At 38.4% G+C, this 19,746-nt stretch overlaps 1 protein-coding gene across 1 annotated transcript in view; it reads left to right on the forward strand.

Annotated features, from left to right (window-relative positions):
- Window positions 1-2,330, forward strand: part of kitlga (kit ligand a) — a 61,326-nt gene extending 58,996 nt beyond the window's left edge. Inside the window, exons 9-10 of the mRNA XM_037682580.1 lie at window positions 1,222-1,277; window positions 1,374-2,330. Of these exons, the coding sequence (XP_037538508.1) occupies window positions 1,222-1,252 (31 nt within the window). The 3' untranslated portion in view covers window positions 1,253-1,277; window positions 1,374-2,330. The remainder of the gene's footprint in view (window positions 1-1,221; window positions 1,278-1,373) is intronic.
- Window positions 2,331-19,746: the final 17,416 nt, after the last annotated feature.

The following is a 19,746-nucleotide window of genomic DNA, read 5'->3' on the forward strand; positions in this document are numbered from 1 at the left end:
ATCTCCTGCAACATCAACTCAAAATAAACATCCACTCTAAAAATCGAACTGTTAAATCTGATGAGTGCTGCAACAGGAGGACTTATCAGGATTTAATCCAAGTGCTTCTTTTTTGAGTATGAATAGTTCATGAGATAAAGACCATCTTAGGTTACGTCAGCGAGATCCAACATCTCACATCTTGTTAAAGTGTAGAGGAGCCTTTAGAGACGCTCTCTGAAGTGCAGCTCTTAATTTCTCACTCCTTTGCTGTGAGTTGTCTGCACAGTTTGAAAGCCAGACTCGACCAGCAGGAAAAGAAAAACAATATTGCCATAAACGGAGTCACGCAGAGGTATTGTTGCATTTCGACAACAGAGACCTATCAGATTTAAAGGAGATAAATGCACCACAAAACAGGGATTTGTGTTGCTAAGTTTTACAGAAAACAAAGTTGTAAGTTTCAAAAATAATTCCTTGAATCTGAGTTAATTGTATGCTGCAATAAAACTGCTCAAGCGTAAAAGGGAAATATGAATCAGTCATCTGTGCAGAAGATGGAAACTCGTTGGTTGTTTTTCTTACTGTGTCACATGACATTAAGATTATCATTAAATCATTCCGCTTTCATTGCAAATAAGTGTAGAAATAAAAGTACATTGCTTGTAGAAGTTTTTTTTTCTTCTAATTTGGTGATAATGCTGGTGGCGCAGTTGTTAGAGCTGCCGCCTCTCAGCGAGGTTGCCGGATCGTATCTCGGCTCGGGATCTTTCTGGGTGGAGTTTGCATGTTCTCTCTGTGCATGTGTGGGTTTTCTCCGGGTACTCTGGTTTCCTCCCACAAACCAAAAGCATGCATGTTAGGCTGATTGGGAACTCTAAATTGTCCCGCGAGAGTGAATGGTTGTTTGTCTCGTTTGTCTCTGTGTCCCTGTGATGGACTGGAGACCTGTCTAAGGTCTCTCGCACACTGATTGCTGGATATAGGCACCAGTGACCCCCATGACCCGAAAAGGAAGAAGCGGGTAAAGATAATGATGGATGGATGGTAATAATGCTGTCCTGCAGTGTAGATTTGCAGGCTCAGACTTTTTTTCAAATTCATTTGATTACTATAAAGCCTAGTAACCAAAACTTAAATTTCTCGTATCTGAACAAAGTTCTAGACTCTTATGTTGGAACAATTTTTTTGCTATTTTCTCTATAAAGGAATATTGTCTAATTGTATTTTTTTCTATTACAGAATTATACTGAACGTGATTGAAACTGTGTAAAGTTTTGCCCATTAACGTAAAGTTGGTGAGACTTTTTCTTCACATCAAATGGAAAAATACTGAAGGTAAGCGAATCCTTTAATTTATCTCTAACCCATTTTCTCCCGCTTCTCTACCGCAGGGTTCTACTCTTTACTTCAGTCGGTGTCTAAAGGTGAAAAACAAACCCAAAGCCGAGAACTGCTGTGACATGGCAGAGGTGAAGGACTTTTTGTTGACTACCCTTCACATTCATGGTGGGAAACCGCCTACGCCATTACATGAGTTGACTGGTTTGATTGAACCCGATACCGTTCGAGTACTTGCCTTTCTCATAAGACTATATTAACCCCATGCTTTCGAAAGTGACAAAGCTCTAGCTGATAACCTGCAACCTTCCAACCCTGCACCTCCAAGCCCTGGATTGTCTGGCTCCGAAAGGTCATCCATCAGAACCTGCTGCTTCTTCAACCCTGTAGGGAAAACTGCTTATTTATCAACTTGTTTTTCAAGTCTCCTGTTGATTTAAGGCTTCTTCTTCAAAGAGCAAAGCTGAGAGTGATTGCTGCCCGGGACATCTTTTAGGAACTGAGACATGATTTACTACCTCTGGTGACCCACATGTCAACCACATCATCAACAGTTTCCTAGTTTCGTCTAAGCCTGAGATTTTCCAAAGGAATATTAGTGTTAATCCTCATAGTTCCAACGTTTAGCCTGGTTTAAATATGTTCCCAAAGGGTTGCGTAATGATGTACTTATTTATTGATGGCACTCAGCTGCTGCCGTACCTGCAGCAAAATTGTTTGAAGCAATCTTTTAAGAGCACCTTTACTCATGGGTCACATTTAAAGAAGAATTTGTCTACTAACACATTGTAGACCTGAAAACACCATCTTTTTTTTTTTTTTTTAACCCGCACCTGGTTCCTATCTCCATCAGTCACTGTGGTGGGGTGCACCCTGGACAAGTTGCAAGTCCATTAAAGGGCTGAAAACACATTCTGCCTGAAAAGATTACTTTTTCTTGTACATTGCTGTTGGAATATATGATTCTGGCAATTCTGAAGGTGTAAATTAATAACAAAAAGTAAAAAAAAAAAAAAAAATCATGCTGCTTTAACTAACTTACATATACACTGTTAAAATTTGCAATGAAATTCTGCTAACCAGCACCAGGAATGACTTCTGTGGATCAACACTTTTGGTTAAAAGTAAGGTGAGTTATTAGAAACTCGGGCATTGTGCACATGAGAGAGATCACAAGAAAATACTCAGCAATGTCTTTGTTTTTCATTTATCTCACATGTTTTACCAGGCACAGCTTGTTAATCAAGACTTTTCATGGCCATTTTTCTATAAAAGTGAAATAAACCAAACTAATTAAAAAAATATATGATTTAGAAACATCAGACATACTACTATTGTATTTATAAATAACTTTTTTTACAAGATCATATTGGTTGTTGACTGTGAAGTTATCAAATGTACTCGCAATTTTAACTCGTCCAGTCTTGACTGAGCTTTAGGGGCAGATTTAATTATGCTCTGTGCCTGTTGCAAAGCCACTTTTGTAGGGGTGTAACAGGACAAGCACTCGTACTGACGTCAGGGTCCAGTACATGCAATCAGATGAAGAATATAATGGTCACAGACACCACTCCCATCTAAAATTTGATTTACCCACCCTGATTTTCGCTAACTGCCATGGCAACAAACAGAGGATGACGCTGTCTAAAGCGCTCTACATGGAAGCGAAGCAAGAAAAGAGCAGATGCACAAACGAGCTGTGTGTTGCAGAACAGTGTGGAAAAGTTTTGTGTTTCCAGTCACCTACAGCAGCAGTGAAGAGCACAGGAGTACCAGCAAGAGTTGGAAGTATGGAAAGTCAGAAGGGTCATTATTTGTGCTCTTTGAAACCCCATCTGGTGTTAACTCTAATAAATATTCCGCCAAGCATTTAATGAATGCTCAGTGTGTGAACGGCACACTAACACTCTCAAAGGAGCGTTTAACATGATATTTATTTACATGGAGAAATTGTATGTTTATGTATTAGCTTTTGTTTTGCTTTCAGTTTAGGCCAAAATAACCAAAACCAAACACTCCTTGTTTGTACTGTTTTTCTTAATAAAATAAAAGATACCTTTCAGTTTGGGAGTTTATTAGACTTTTTGTTTGACTTGTAGCCTGGAGGACATTTTGAAGTTCAAAATGGCTGAATAAGACAGTGAATTGGGGCATTTTTATTATTTTTTTATTTGTCATTTAACGTAATAGCTGACAAGTCCTACCATTGCTGTACACATCCTGTTACTTTAGAGCAGAGGTTCTCAAACTTTTGGTGTTTGCCCCCCCCCCCCCCCCTCATAACTCTCAGGTTTATTAAATGCTTTTCTTCAATTTGTCTCTTTAATGCAAAATATCTGTGTAACATAAATACTTAAGACCTGCTCTTTAATAGTGTTAAAACAATTTTTATACTTTTATACATGGTGTATTTTTTAATCAAGATGCACTTAACACAATTTTTAATTTCGACTTCCAAAAATGACAGTTTTGAGGAAAGTAACAGGATCAAAAACTTTTGAACTTTACCGATTCACTTAATGAACATAATAAATGTAGCGCCACTTCAAATCATTACAGAAAACTTTTTACAGAAAACTGAACAGAATCATAACAGTAGTCATACCAAGTAACAGGGATTCGTTTGTAAACTGATTGATGCTAGAATGCAAATGAGGGGCGGAGGGGTCCGGGGCTCCTCCCCCAGAAAATTTTGAATAAAGTAGATGTGATTTCCTGCATTTTGGTGTATTTTAACGAGTTGTTAAACATCTACATGCTGGTTTAAAAAAAAAAAAAAAAAAAATATATATATATATATATATACACATTTGTGGACCCCCAAGCACTGGCTCACAGACCCTCGGGGGTCTGGGGACCCCAATTTGAGAACCACTGCTTTAGCGTCTCCAAGAGTTGTTTTTTTTAAGACATCCATCTCCAAAACTGTGAAAAAACTTAGCATTTGTTTTGACCTTGTTTTGTTTCCTGTTTTTACCAAACCGGACCTGAATACAGGGGCACTCATCAAACTCCAGTTTACGCGTACCATTACACCCCTACAGTTTAAACACTTTTTTGTATTTATTTTCTACAAAGCAGCTCAAGGTTACCACCCTGGTGGTCTGGATCCAATATTATTTGCATCTGGCCATTTTGTTTGTGTGTATAGAGTGCAAAATTCAGGGAGGATTGTATTTAATCAAACACACCCAGTAAGCTCTTTGCTGTGCGGCCAACTTGCGCCGCTGGTTCCCAACAGAACAAACGAGTCTTAACTTTTGCGCCTGACGTGACTTATTTTCTGCAAGGAGAATGCAAAGCTGTTGCTGGCAGAAAGATTGTAAAAAGTTTTTCCGTTAAATGTGTTTCAAAGGCCAAAGGATTATGTTTTAGGAGACGATTGTATTATTATTTACCAAAGCAGCTCAACAACACCGCCCAAGTGGTGTGGATACAATACCATATTTTCCGGCCTATAAGTCGCACCTTTTTGTTTTGCATACCCTGCAACTTATACGCCAAAGCGACTTATTTATGGATTTTTCCCCATATTTATAAACCAATTTTTGACTGAGATATGACCGTTTTCATTCATTCTGACATTGAAAATATTGAACACTACCATTTTCAGCCTCTAGATGACACTCGAGTAGTATGGCATGCTGTTGTATCATGTAATAGGAAAAAGTGGCTATTAATGACTATTAATGCGACTTGTACTCTGGTGCGACTTATAGGCTGGAAAATACAGTAATCTTTACATTTGGTCCTTTTGTTTGTTGATTCACAATAATTTAGAATGAAAAATCCTTGGATCAAATTTGATACAAACTTGTGTATCAATTTTCTTAGAAGGTTTTTGTTCTTTTATATTTAAAATATTGTTTTGTGTACTGGATGCAAATCTATTATCATTCTTACTTTTATTGTTCCCAGTAGCAGAGGAAGCATAACGTCATATGGCTTTAAAAACACGTTTTGTGGAAGGCGTACAGATTTGTTTGAGTTTTACAGTAGACGATAGTTGGCTGTTAGGTAAGTGCAAAATGGTTTTATTATTTTGTTATAAGGCCACACGTAGAGCTTTAAAGACTTTACATGTGTGTGCAACATGTTTGAATGTAGTTTAAAAAAAAAGAAGAGTGAAGTCTTAGGACATTCATGTGCATGTAGGAATTTATTTACCAAAATAAGTTCAGTAGGCAACATTTGTAAGGAAATAAGCTCGTCATAGTAAACGTGCTGTGCTTGCAGTTACAAGAATCGATCTGAGGGTCGCTCCTGATCATCAGCAGGTCTGCTTGTTTTTGACTCATGTTATGTAACCACCTTTTTGAGACTCGGTTTTTAAAAAATTTGCACAGTTTTGGAATCTCACCTGCAGAACTGAATGCTCACGCAGGCCCTGTTTTTGAATTGCAACCAGACATTAAACTACCCCAGATAGTAAAACTGCCTCCTAATCCATTCCTGCTGACTTTGCCTATAGTTTGTCTCATTTACCTCCACACACACGTTCACTCAGCACTCTACGACATCTCAGCTAACCAGCACAAATCATTCTGTAGAGACTAATCAGTGCTTTAGATCACATTCATGGGACACATTGGAGGCAGTGAGGGTTCAGTGTCTTGCCCAGGGACACTCCAGCATGTGACTGCTGGTGGAATCGAACCCACAACTCTCCCAATGGAGGACGACCGCTCTAACCACTCAGCCACAGCTGCCTCAGTTTGCCTTGTTTGAGTTTTCTTTGGATAATAAAATCCTTCATGGACAAACACTATTAGATCTGTCAAAACTCAAATGCAAAGTAAAAGAACACCCAGCCCACCTGCATTACGTTGACTGTCCACAGAGCTCATAACATTGGAGTGTTGTGAAACTGAAATGTTCAGTTTTGCCTTAAAATTGTACTACACCACAGAAAAACGTGCACTGCCACCTCATATTAAACAACTAAACAATGATGTGTATTTTAATACTAAAAGGTTTACAATGAGGTTTTTTTTATGTATTTCAAATGTATCAAGCTATAGCAGTTAAGTTAGTCCATTTTGATTTTGTTTTAAGGGGTTGACTTGTTGGCACTGCACGTACCTTACTTCACTCTGATAAATAAGGAGCTGGAGGTGCTCGTCATCATCCTAACAGACGACTGATTAATCGTTACAGATCTTACTCATGAGGAGAAGGACAGCAGGGTTATATAAAAAGGCAGGAAAAATCCAGGTCTATAATGGAATGGAATTTGAAGGAATGAAAACCGTTATCTTTACTAACATTAACAAGTAAAGGTTTAGGAGCAAACAGGACACGCTGGCTGTGACCTTTTCCAATCATTCGACTAGCAGACAATGACAGAACACAAGTGTCGGGACACAAAACCCTACTTCTGGATTTAGTGTGAATGTTATGGGGTTCCGGTTGTAAAGTTACACAGTCAAAAACTAACATCAATATTTTAGTTTATTTATTAGCCTTTCATAAGAAAAAAAAACTTTTTTTCAAATCATATTTTCACCATGTCCTTCATAAATTTATAAATGGCATAGTTCCAAACTAAATATTTAATTTACAAGCTAAATATTTAGTCTATAAACGACGAAATACTTAACTTGCAAGTTAAATATTTAGTTAGCAAGCAAAATATTTAGCTCCACACTAAATATTAAGTGTACAAACTAAATGTTTATGTCCAAGATAAATGTTTAATTTACAAACTAAATATTTAAATTGCAAGTTAAATATATAGTTAGCAAATTAAATATTTATTTTGGAAATTAAATATTTAGTTTGGAAAATACACATTTAGGTCTGAGCTAAATATTTAGTTAGCCAATTAAATATTTATTTTGGAAATTAAATATTTCATTTGGAAAAGAAATATTTAGGTCCAAGCTAAATATTTAGTTAGTAAATTAAATATTTATTTTGGAAATTAAATGTTTAACTTTGAAAAAAAAAGGTTTGAGCTAAATATTTAGTTAAATAAGTTATTAATAGATTTAGTTAAATATTTAATTTAGAAATTAAATGTTTAACTTAAAAATTAAATGTTGAGTTTGGAAATTAAATATTTAGCTTGGACAATAAATATTTAGTTTTGAAATTAAATGTTTGGTTTAGAAAATACCATACCATACCATACCAATTTATTTATATAGCACTTAAAACAGCAACAAGGCCAACCAAAGTGCTGTACAAAAGAACCAAACATGCACAGCAGACAGGAAAACATAAAATAGAAATACAGATACAAATAGCAGCAGAAGCTAACTAAAATGGCCAACAGAGTAGAGAACAGACCGGACCAAAACAAATCACACCATGTTAAAGGCAAGCGAATAGAAGTGGGTCTTCAAGCGAGACTTAAAGACTGAGAGTGTGGGAGCCTGCCGGACACAGTGGCAACTCATTCCACAGTCGTGGACCTGCAACAGAGAAAGCCCTGTCACCTCTGAGCTTACGACGGGTTTCTGGGACTGAGAGAAGCGTCTGGTCTGCTGACCTCAGAGAGCGCGGTGGGACATATGGCTGCAGAAGATCAGTGAGATAGGATGGGGTGGAACTGTTCAGTGATTTAAAAACATACATGAGAATTTTGAAATGGATCCGAAGGTGAATGGGTAGCCAGTGCAGGGAGGCCAAAACTGGCGTGATGTGCTCTCTATAGCCTGTACCAGTTAAAAATCGGGCTGCATCATTTTGGACCAGTTGTAGACGAGCAATGGAGGACTGACTGATTCCAAACAGAAGTGAATTGCAGAAAATAAATATTTAGCTTGAAAATCAATGTTTAATTTACACCTAAATATTTAGTTTAATAAAGCTTGGAAATTATTATTTAATTTACTCCTAAATATTTAGTATTTAGGTTGTAAATTAAACATTTATCTTGCACATAAACATTTACTTTGTAAACTAAATATTTAGCGTGGAGCTAAATATGAAGCTTGCTAACTAAATATTAACTTTCAAGTTAAGTATTTAGTTTGTAAACTAAATACTTAGCTTGTGAATTAAATATTTAATTTGGAACTATGACATTTATAAATGTATGAATGACATGGTGAAAATATGACTTTGAAAAAATATGTAGTTTTTTTTTCTTATGAAAGGTTAAATAAACCAAAAATATTGCTGTTAATTTTTGACTGTGTAACTTTACAAATGGCACCCCATAGAATGTTGTTATTGTTTATCATATTTGTGGTCTCATATTGTATATTCCTTGTCATGTGCCTTGTTTGATTAGTGTGTAAAAGTCATCTGCTCAGTAGAAATCTTCTGACTTAACCATTTGTATGTTTCCTCTGTTAAATCGGTTTAACTGGCTTGACCTGTGACCAGTCGATATATTTTTCTCATAAAGCAGTGCTTTGGTATGTGAAAACTATAGCAGAACAAATCACAGTGGTTGAAACATTTCTGTGTGCTTTAGCCTTTGTATTGTTTAGAACCATTTCAGGTCTTTTCTGTGTAATTAAAGGGGGACACTTTATGATAGAAAGAAAGAGTATATTGTGCAAAATTGAATAGATGTTTAAAAAATGTATACCACATTGGTGTTTATATATTTGTAATGAGTAGTATCTTTCATCTTCAATATCTCAAACTTTTTGGTTTGGTAAAGTATTGTTCATTGTGTTACGCTGCAAAATGACAACGTTCATAAAAATGCGGTTTTATTGATGTTATAAACAGTAACTCATTACCTGTACCATATTATTTACAGCAGTTTAGAGCAAGTCTTTGTTACAAAAATTTACCCCCTTGGAGGAAGTGATATATTGTACTTTAAGCAAAGGCAAAAAGTACTTTTAGAATAATTCACATTCAAAGAATTCAAAGCTGTTTCTACACATATATGTGAGGATGCATTTGTAGGCAATCTTGATGTACACTATACAGTAGATGACAGTTTAGATCTGAGAATCTCTCTTTAATCAACATTAGTAAATGCAGTGTCTGAGATTCTGAAAGAAACTCAGGTTAGTCTAGCCACAAACCAACAAACAAGGCAAACTATATCAAAAGATACTTTTTATATATAGTCTATTAATATAATGAGCTGTTAACGGGTCTAAGCTGTGACTAAGCATGAATACTACAGTCTTCTATGTTCCTGTCCATTCCAAAGCCAAAAAGAGTTGGTATGTTTGATGAATGGAGTCAAGAAACTAAGCTGCGTCATGAATTAATTAAGAGTATGACTGCCTCTAAACACTTCCCATGTGTGTTGCTATGTGACCCAAAAGTGAGCAGAGCTGCATCCTAAATAGTGATTTTGGGCACGAGTTATAGTTCATCTAACAGAAGTGGCTTGATCGTATGGCTCTTGGCAGGAAACATGTCTGGGTGCCAAAAACGCAAATCTAATTTTTGCCAGGCGCATAATCTGGCAAAAAATAAAACTGTTGTATTCTGTATTTTTGTGTAAATGTTAACAAACATATAAATATGAATAAAGTACATCCTAACGGTATATGTTGATTAATTTATTCTTGTTCAAGGGTTTAAAAGCACAGTTCTACAAAGTACTGTGTACAGTAGATCTGATGGATGGGGCTGTATGTCAGATATAATCTTATATGTTGATGATATGCTGGTGATCAACTTGCCATTAGTGTAAAAACAAAAAAAAACCTCATTTTGCATGTTAAGTGGTATCTGACATGTCCGAAAACTACTATTTGTTGGAGGAAGAGACGACTTTGAGCCAGGGTGACCAAGGCTATTCCTTGGAGCTAAGTCCTTCAGGTGGCAACACACCTGAGCCTAGCTTGTAAACTACCTTTGATGAGCATCGTGACTTCTGAAGAGATAGCGGCATCCAGCTGAAGGACATTAAACAAGAAATAAAAGGTGTGAATGACGGACTGGACGAAGCAGTGGGAAGAATAGAAGAAACGGCGATGGTGCTACAAACGGTATCTATGTTAATTAAGAGGCTAACCCAACGCCAAGCTAAGCTGGAAGCTAGGCTCACAGAACAGGTGGGTCGTGCACGTAGGGAGAATCTGCGGATTTATGGGACAAGGAGGGAGCTGATATGGTTATTTTTCTGGACAACTTGTTTTAAAAAAAAAGCGCTGGACCTCCCTGACAACCAGGATCTGGGACTTGAACGAGCACATCGACTCGAAAGCCGATCGGCGCACAGGGGAAACTCAGCTCTATCATGGTAAAGTTTGGGAATCATGTACAAAAGAGGAGGTTCTTCAGAAAGCCTGGCAGAAAAGAGAAGTATTTTGTGATGAAATGCGTTTCTTCATTGACCATGACTTTCCCACTAAAGTGTTTAAAAAACAACGAACATACGGATGCACAAAAAGTATAGAAAAGTGAACGCATCAGGTTTCAGACCACCTATCCAGCAAGGTGTTTTATAACGAAGGCACTGATCTCAACCAGGATGCAGCAGAAGCGACAAGAGAAATGGCCGCTCGTGGGTTCCCAATCACTGTCGTAACATCTGCAGCAGCTCCGGATCATGAAGAGATGCATCTCTTGTCTTCATGGCAGAAGGCGAGAAGACAACATGAGGACCAGCACGTGATAACAGGCAGAAAAGCCACCAAGCACGAATCAGGCGAAAGCTTCAGGGATTCAGAAAAGGGTCTGCCATTGAGAACTTCAAGTTCACACTACAAAGTCAGCAGGAAGTTGTTTTTGTTTTGCCAGAGACACTTAAATTTGCAGTTATCCTATAAGAGTTCATGTTTCTTTTTAGTTACTCTAATTAAGAGTTGAGACAGCCGAATTGTGAACATCCATAAGTTTTGTTCATCAAAAAATCTTGCTAGTGTGTGGACATTATTTAGGGCACCACCTCCACATTGGGATGGGTCACTTCCCTACTGGGACCTGGACTACACAAGGCCCTGCAGGGCTCTTTTGATACAAGCCTCTACCTTGGAAACACCTGTCTTACTTTGTTTTCATAATGATAATATTAATATTGTTTACTGTTTGCCATGGTCTGACGCATGTGTTATGGAAGAGATTTTGTTGATGCATACACTTCATGAAACTGGATATTGTGGGAGAGGTTTTATGTGGGTTTTATCAGGTTAGAAAAGTATAAATATACTGTACAGGACATTAAGATTGTATCACTTAACGTGAAGAGCATTCCAAACCCAGTTAAGAGAAGTAACATGCAGTACTATCAAAAATGAAGCGGGGAAATGCCCAGATCGTCCTTCTACAAGAGACACATCTTTCTTTAATGGAGCATGAAAAGATGAGGACAATGTGTATATAGGCGGGGAGTTACAATATTAATTTACCTAAAGATAGTTTTTGAGTATATATCAGAGATATCTGATAGAAAAGGGAGATATATAATGGTTACAGGAAAGATAAACAATGTTTTAGTAACAATATGTAATGTTTATATCCCACCTGGAAGTAGTTTAGGTTTTCACATAATTTGATTCAATGGCAGGAGCAACAAGACTTTTATTCTGCGGAGGTGATTGGAATATATTACTCAATCCTAAATTAAATGCATCCAATACATCATTATGCTGTATAAGAAAATTAGCAATCTAAAGGAGAAATTGGGTACACTAGATCTTTGGAGAGAGTTTTATCCCATAAAACATGTGTCCACCTTTTATTCATTCCCCCATAATACTTATTCTAGAATATCAAAGTTCATGCTCAATAATCCAGGTAAAAGAAAATCCAACAAAGTTGAATCAGGTCCTCTGGACGGTTTCTTTGTGTTGAAACGTTTCGTCTTTCATCCAAAGTACTTCATCAGTCCGAGGAGCCACAACTAACTCAGTCCCATTCACATAGTGGGTCAACCAGTTTGATGGTGATAAGATGGTTTCTGGAGTCCGCCCTCTGCCTCGCCTATTCGTCTGAGGCAGCCATGGCCAAAGTGGTTCAAAACATCAACGTTCACGCTCAATAATCAACCTAAATAAACCGTCCAGAGGACCTTGTTGGATTTGTTTTTACCTGGATTGTTTACCTAGAATAACTGGATGTTGAAAAAAGGATTTAGGATCTCCTTCAGCCAAAGACTGCTTAAACCAAGATGCTCTACTGACAGACACAGGAAGTCATTACTACCAGTGAGCATCAAACGCGTTTGTTTTTCCCATAGCTGAACTCAAAGATCACATGTTTTCTATGTACGCAAGAGGTCTTATTCTCTCAAATATTGTTCACAAATACTTTGTATGTGTAAATCTGTTAAAGAGCACTTCTCCTTTGCTGAGATATCCGTCCATCACATGTCAAGATGCTGATTAGACAAGCGCTGGAGAGCTGTGAGACACCGGAGGCGAGTGAGGTGGTGGAGAGGAAGAAACAGGTTTAAAAGCCAGACGAGTTTCCCAGAAACCTGAGTTCCTCCTTTCCACTTCCTTCACCAATAGAGGTGACAGGAGGATCTCCATCTGCTGTGGCGTCTCTGTCTCCACGAAGGTCTGGACCTTCTCATTTGACACCCGCCCCACTGGATGACAGATTACGGACCCTGCGCCTCCTCTCTGTGTGTTTCTTCCCTCTCCTGCTGGGCAGTCCCAGCTGCTTCTCTTGCCAGAAACTAGAACGGAGTGATCTGCCCGCTGGTCCTTGTTTGAGAGCGGCTCATTTGATCAGTATCAGAGCAGGAGTTGGACCCAGATGCAGACAGACACAAGGGGACCAAGTAAAAGAAAACTCTTTATTTAAATAAGGAAAACAAAGGTCTGACATGGCATCATTCTGACATCCAGAATTAGCTGTTCACGTAAAAAGGAGGACCATCAGCCTACCAGTTGGACATTGGTGCCCTGATGGCCGCTTGCTATTCACAGGGGGCTGAGTGATACTAGCAATAACAGCACAGTAAGAGGGGGACAGTTGAACACCAAGGCCTCCGCCCCGTTTAATGATGGATAGGTTATTTTGACAAAGATGGCTTCCTTCTCTCAAACCAACATTCCTCTCTGTCAAAGATGTGCACATCTTCATCCCCTGAAAGAGTGACCGCTGGCTTGCAGATGAGTGTAGACTGCAGAGTCCCGGCCTGACGATGTTTCTCTTCTGCGCAAAGAGAAACAATGTAGAGGCTGACTGAGCAAGAGAGTGAGAACTGGCACAGGGAACACAGGGGCTGAATCAAAACACAAGGGATATAAAAATAACCTAAACCACAGGAGAAAACCAAACCACAAGGCAAACCAAATAACCAAAAAAAGAAAAAATATCCAGACTATAACTATACTGCTGATTCATCTCATCTGAAAGCCTTTATGTCAGTGTGTCACACTTACACTAACAAATATTATCACTGAGAAAATATCTTATTTAGTACCCTTTAACACTAGCAGTGACCACCCGTAGTGTCAGAAATGTGAGGCTTTTGTTATAATATTATTGTAACACTTTACACCCCATGCATCAAGTTTCATCAGACAAAACTTCAGAGGGAATGACGCCAGTTAAGTTTATTTAATGTTTGGGATTTTCCATCGAATTGGTTCATCACTTGATTTGTGGATGCTGTGGGGGAGACACATATGGCTTACTTTGGCTTCACTAACAAGAAACAACAGGGAAGGCAGTTACATCTGTATCACTTGCAGACGCGAGACAGTAAAACGTACTAAAGTATTATATCTCTGCACATGAAAATCTCAGAATGGCCAAAAGAAGTGAGCACATTGAATTCAGTTCAATTCAAAATACTTTATTAATCCCAAAGGGAAATTAAATCTTGTTGTAGCTCATCATCCTGGTTTCATTAAGAGTTGTTATAAATGCTGATGGCTGTGGGCAGGAAGTAGCTGCTGCAGTCCGTCCCACAGCAGATCTAATGAAACTGGCTGCAGATGCCGATTTGTCCACCTGGGCCCAGCAGGCCTCTCGGTCCTCCTGGGCAGCAGGACCACCTGAAAGATGGGCAGACCTCCTTCCTGAGCGATGATCTTTCTCAGCAGCTTGTTGAGCTTCTCATCATTGCAGACAGCCAGCTGTAGGTGTCAAGGAATGATCCTGGTTTTCTTGTTGTCATGAGCCACATTTCCTGCCAGCACCAGGATCTCAGCAGTCAGTCACTCGAGCATCTCTGCCTGGTAGACGGAGATGCATCCACGGCGCCACCTTTACAACTCAATAGGGATTTAATGCTGTATTTGAGGTACTTGTAATATTTGAGCTTTGAGATGTTAATCAGCAGCTCCCAGATGTAAAAATCACCTTGGTGTCATGGTTACGCATCACAACAAATGCCCAAAAGTAGAAAAGGTTTCATTAAAAATCCTTCCAGCTGCACAGCATCTGATACCAGAGGAAGTAATCATCTGAAAAAAAGCCATTTACATCCAGAAAAAGAGGAAATAAAGTTTTCTAAAACAATATCCCAGAATGAATGTAACAGCTACTCCAACATGCTGCCACCTTGAGAGGTGCAATTCTAGAAAAGATAACATGACTGAGTCAACTGTTCACAGCTGAGCTCATCTGTATAAAACATATGGCTGAGCTGCTCCCATCAGCTAACACGGTCATAGATAAAACTGAAACTGATGAAAAATGCTGCAGATGATCAACAAATTTACACAACCATTGTACTGCTTCCCATAGGAAAACTCATTGGCTATCACCTGCAGGATTTCTAAAACAATGCACTGACATGTGCAAGCAGTTAGCAGCGCTACGGGTAATTTATTACCTCGTTTGCATGCAGTCAGGGGAAAGTGAGCAAAGAAGGAAGATCGAATAAATGCAAACAGGGGAACCACCAGGTAATAAAGGTATAGATCAAAACGCCTGAGGAAGACTTTACACTGAGACTCAGTGGCTGCAGTCTTCGCACTCCACCCTCTGATCTTACCCAGGCACATTCTCTGCCATCTCACTGTGACGAAGCTCACCCATGCAACCCAAACGTGCAACGAAGTCACACTTCAGTGAAAAGGCTTTCCACTGAGATAACTGAAAATTTTAATTTTCTTTAGTTGCCACTCTGCAGCTTTATCTCGGAGTCATTTACAAACAAAATACACGTGTAAAAGGTTAAAATTCCAGGAAGTTTCCTGTTCTTCTGGCTACTCCCCGTGAGGATCCGTGTCTCGTTATCTTTTGGGTGTTCATAATTTGAGATATTTGTGATTCACGTGTTCATTTACTTTCCTATGCCCCCAGTGTTTTTTTCCGGGTCATCCCTGCTCCTGCCCAGTCCGCTCTCACCTGATCCCAGTTGTTTCACCAGCAGGTGTTTGTCATTGTGTTAGTCAGTCACGCTCTTTATAGTTTATGTCTTTCTGTTGGCCTCGCAGTCACCCATTAATAGTTTACATGCCATCCTGAGTTTCCTTGTGCACCTGTTTCCCAAGTTTATTTTTATGTAAGTTTTTGGCTACTGTGACAGTGTTTTGTTTTCTTTAGTTAATGAACAATATTTTTTCTGAGTTCCTCATGTCAAGCTTGCCTTCTGGGTTTCATCCTGCTCCCGTCGGTGACAACTCCCGTCAGCGAGCAAACTCGCACAAAATATTTAAGTGACCCCGGTAGAGCCATTTTACTGTTGACAAAATGTGATTAGCTGTGACTGCAGTCGTGAATGTGATTGAATCTGGAAGTTATTCTGTGTAGCTGCACATCTGTTGATTAGTTTCTGAGAGTTTCATTATAATCCATCGTGTTGTATGAGATATTTTACTAAGAGTACGACAAGGTTGATTCCAATATTTGATGGCGAAGTAAAAAACAAAAAAGCTTCTGCTATGTTAGTGCTTAGAGTCTGTATAATGACTTATAAAGATATATAAAACAATCGTTAGGCAAATTAGAACAAAGCAGGTGGATCAAACCCTAAACTGGAAAACCACAAAGCTATTATAACGCAAACATATTTTAAAAATGCACATTTTAAGTGGATATTCACAATAAAAATAATTTTAAAAACGCCTCCCTGGTTTTTGGAATCTGTAAGAGTTGAAGACGGTTTCCAAATTAAATTTATTTGGCTTGAATATTTTCTGTTAATCCGTTCAAATGTAATTGGATTTGTCTGTCTGAACTGTCATGTCACTTCCTTCTAATTTGGTGCTGAATGTCAAAATAAAAAGGCTTTGACGTTTTCATTTCTTTTTGTGAACTTCTGTGGCTCGGTCCCCGCATCAGAATGTCGATAGTGTGACTTCAAACCTCTGTTGTGCGTCTCCAAATATTCTGAGGTTAGATAATAAATCTCAGTCGTCTCCAGGAAGTCGTCTATGTGTGTGTGAGAATGAATGATAGAAACTATGTTTTATCTGTGTGTGTGGCGGGGGGGAGTTGTTGACTGTCTGAATGTGTGAATAAACAATACAGCCCAACATGATCGGACAATATTCTAATCTCATCAGATATTTTTTTCTTATCTCTGGCCAAAAAGCAAAGCACGGTATTACGGCATGTCAAATAGGCAAGACAGCATGGAGTCTAATAATCTGGTACTTTGTGTAGACTGCAGGATTGTTTTCTACATTACATTGGACTCATAAAAAAGATTAAATAATGATGATTAGAGCTCTAATGCATATTGTTGAGTTTTAGTTAGGTTTTGGTTTTTGGACCTGAGCATTTTAGGAATACATTTTTCAGTCTTTCGCCCTCCTGGAATGACATTAATCTGTCCTCCAGCTCTAATGTTAAAAATCTTGGTGTTATTTTCTATCAGGACATGTCTTTTATCCCCCACATTAAAAGCGTTAGAATCGCGTTCTTCCACTAAAATTAGAAACATCTGATCTAAAAATGATGCAGAAAAACTGTCTCATGAATTTGTCACATCTAGACTGGGCTGTTGCAAATGTTTGTTATCTGGGTGTCCAAATACGTCTTTAAAACGTCTTCATTTGATCCAAAATGCTGCTGCCAGACTCTTAACTGGAGTTAGTGGGAGAGATCATATCTCTCCAGTTTGAGCTTCTCTCCATTGGCTCCCTGTCAAATCCAGAATTTAATTCCAAATCTTACTTCTAACCTACAAAGCTCTCAACAACCTAGCTCCATCTTATATTACAGATCTTATTGTTCCATATTTTCCTAACAGAGCACTTTGCTCTCAGACTGCAGGCTTACTTGTGGTTCCTAGAGTTTCCAAAAGCAGAATGTGAGGAAGATCTTTCAGTCATCAGGCTTCTCTCTTGTGGAACCAACTTCCAGTTTCTGTCCATGAGGCTGACACATTGTCCAGTTTTAAGACTTTCCTTTTTGATAAATCCTATAGTTAGGGTTGGCTTGTTATGCTGCCATAGACTTAGACTACTGGAGGACAAATTGACCTCATTTTCTTAAATGAGTTGTTAAAACTGAATAGTTTTCATTTGATACTATTTGTATCTTAACATGTGATTCTTGACCTGCCATTGTGTATCTGTTCCTCTCAAAGCAGCCGGTTGAAGCAGACGGCCGCTTGTCCTGAGCCTGGTTCTGCTAAAGGTTTCTTCCTCATGAGGGAGTTTTTCCTTTCCACTGCCGCCTTCATGCTTGCTCAAGGTTATGAACTTGTGTTTTATATATATGAATGTTCCTGTTCAGTGCCCTGAGAAGACTTATGTTGTGACTTGGCGCTATATAAATAAACTGAACTGATTTGGTAAATAGTACTGTATGGGTGGTTAGCCTTTCTTTATGATAGTACTGTAAACGGTAAATGGGCTCTACTTATATAGCACCTTTCTGTCTAATCAAGATACTCAAAGCACTTTACAACACAACCTCATTTACCTCCACACACATTTATACAGCACTCTACTAGATATTTACAAATATAATCAGAACAAATCATTCTATAGAGACTAATCAATGCTTTAGATCACATTCATTCACTGATGGGACACACATCGGAGGCAATGAGAGATTCAGTGTCTTGCTCTTATCTCGAAGGTCACGGGGGCAAATCCCGTCCAGGGACCTTTCTGGGTGGAGTTTGCATGTTCTCTCCGTGCATGCGTAGGTTTTCTCTGGGCACTCCAGTTTCCTCCCACAGACCAAAAACATGCATGTTAGACTGATTGGTAACTCTAAATTGTTCCTAGGTGTGAATGAGAGAGTGAATGGTTGTTTGTCTCGTTTGTCTCTAAGTGTGATGGACTGGAGACCTGTCCAAGGCCACCTCTCTGTGACTGCTGGATTTGGGCACCAGTGACCTCATGACCCAAAAAGGAAGAAGCAGGTAAAGATAATGGATGGATGGATGGATGGATGGATGGATGGATGGATGGTTTATTAGTTTTGTTTCAGAAGTAGTGTGTAAATTTATTTTACATTCTAGCAGTTCAGGAGCTCCAATATGAGGAGCAGTTAATGGAGACTGTAAACCAGCGTGATACAAAACAACATTTAACCAGACTTCTTTTATTTACGTCTCAGATTTAAAATAGATTTACACCTTTAATAAAACTGATAACTAATGTGAACGATTTTAACTCTCAGCTGAAATGATGAGGAAAACAAAACATCTTATGACACAGCATATTCTACAACTTTAGATGCTTTTAGAGAATTCATATTCTTTCATAATTAAAAACGCCTAACCAAAAGCTAATCTACGAATAAGTTGATAAGTTCTATCTTATTTTATAATCTGGCATTCTCTGTTCTTCGGTTTATGATTCCTTTATTATTTTTAACAAAAACTTTTATGACTTACACTTCTAAAAACATGCTCTCGACCTGTTTGACCTTTATTTAGGACGTTTTTTTATCCCCAGAACTGAATCCTTTCTAATGTTTCGCCCAACATCCAAGCAATAATGGTGTTTTCCAGGCCTGCTGCTGTATGAGGAAGTTGATGAAGATTGTGATTGTCAGCAGTGTGGAGAATGCAAATAAGGAAGCAAAAGGAAGAAGAAAAAAAACCTGAAGAAAATGTAGAAAAAACAAACTAAAAACGTTACAGGTGTGTCACGTGTTTGTAATCCTTGAGGCACAGCACAAAAACAACATCAGCTAAAACAAATTGAATCAGCCAAATTCTTCCCATGGACTAACATTTCAAGCCTTATTCTGTGTATACTATAACACTTGAACGCTATCAACACCGAAATGACGTTTTGTCAAATATTTATCAATAATAAGTACCTATCCACCTTATTCCGAGCCCCCATGGTGCCTTGAGTGAAATATGGGTGCGACTTCTGGCGGGGACAAGAACTGGCGTTTGTTTATGTGTAAACAATACACGCTAATGTAGTTCCTCTAAGCATTGTGGATTTAATTTAAATGTAGGAACACCACCTGTCTGAGCTCAAACAGACAATATAATCAGACCGCTGCCTGCTGAGGACGAGGGATGGAGGACAACCTGAAGAAGTGGCTGCAGATTACATCTATTAGCATATTTAGCTACATATACTAGCATATTTAGCTACTTACACTAGCATATTTAGCTACTTACACTAGCGTATTTAGCTACTTACACTAGCATATTTAGCTATTTATACT

This window comes from Nematolebias whitei, chromosome 10 (genome assembly GCF_014905685.2).
Source record: "Nematolebias whitei isolate Nwh7 chromosome 10, NemWhi1, whole genome shotgun sequence".
NCBI lineage: Eukaryota > Metazoa > Chordata > Actinopteri > Cyprinodontiformes > Rivulidae > Nematolebias > Nematolebias whitei.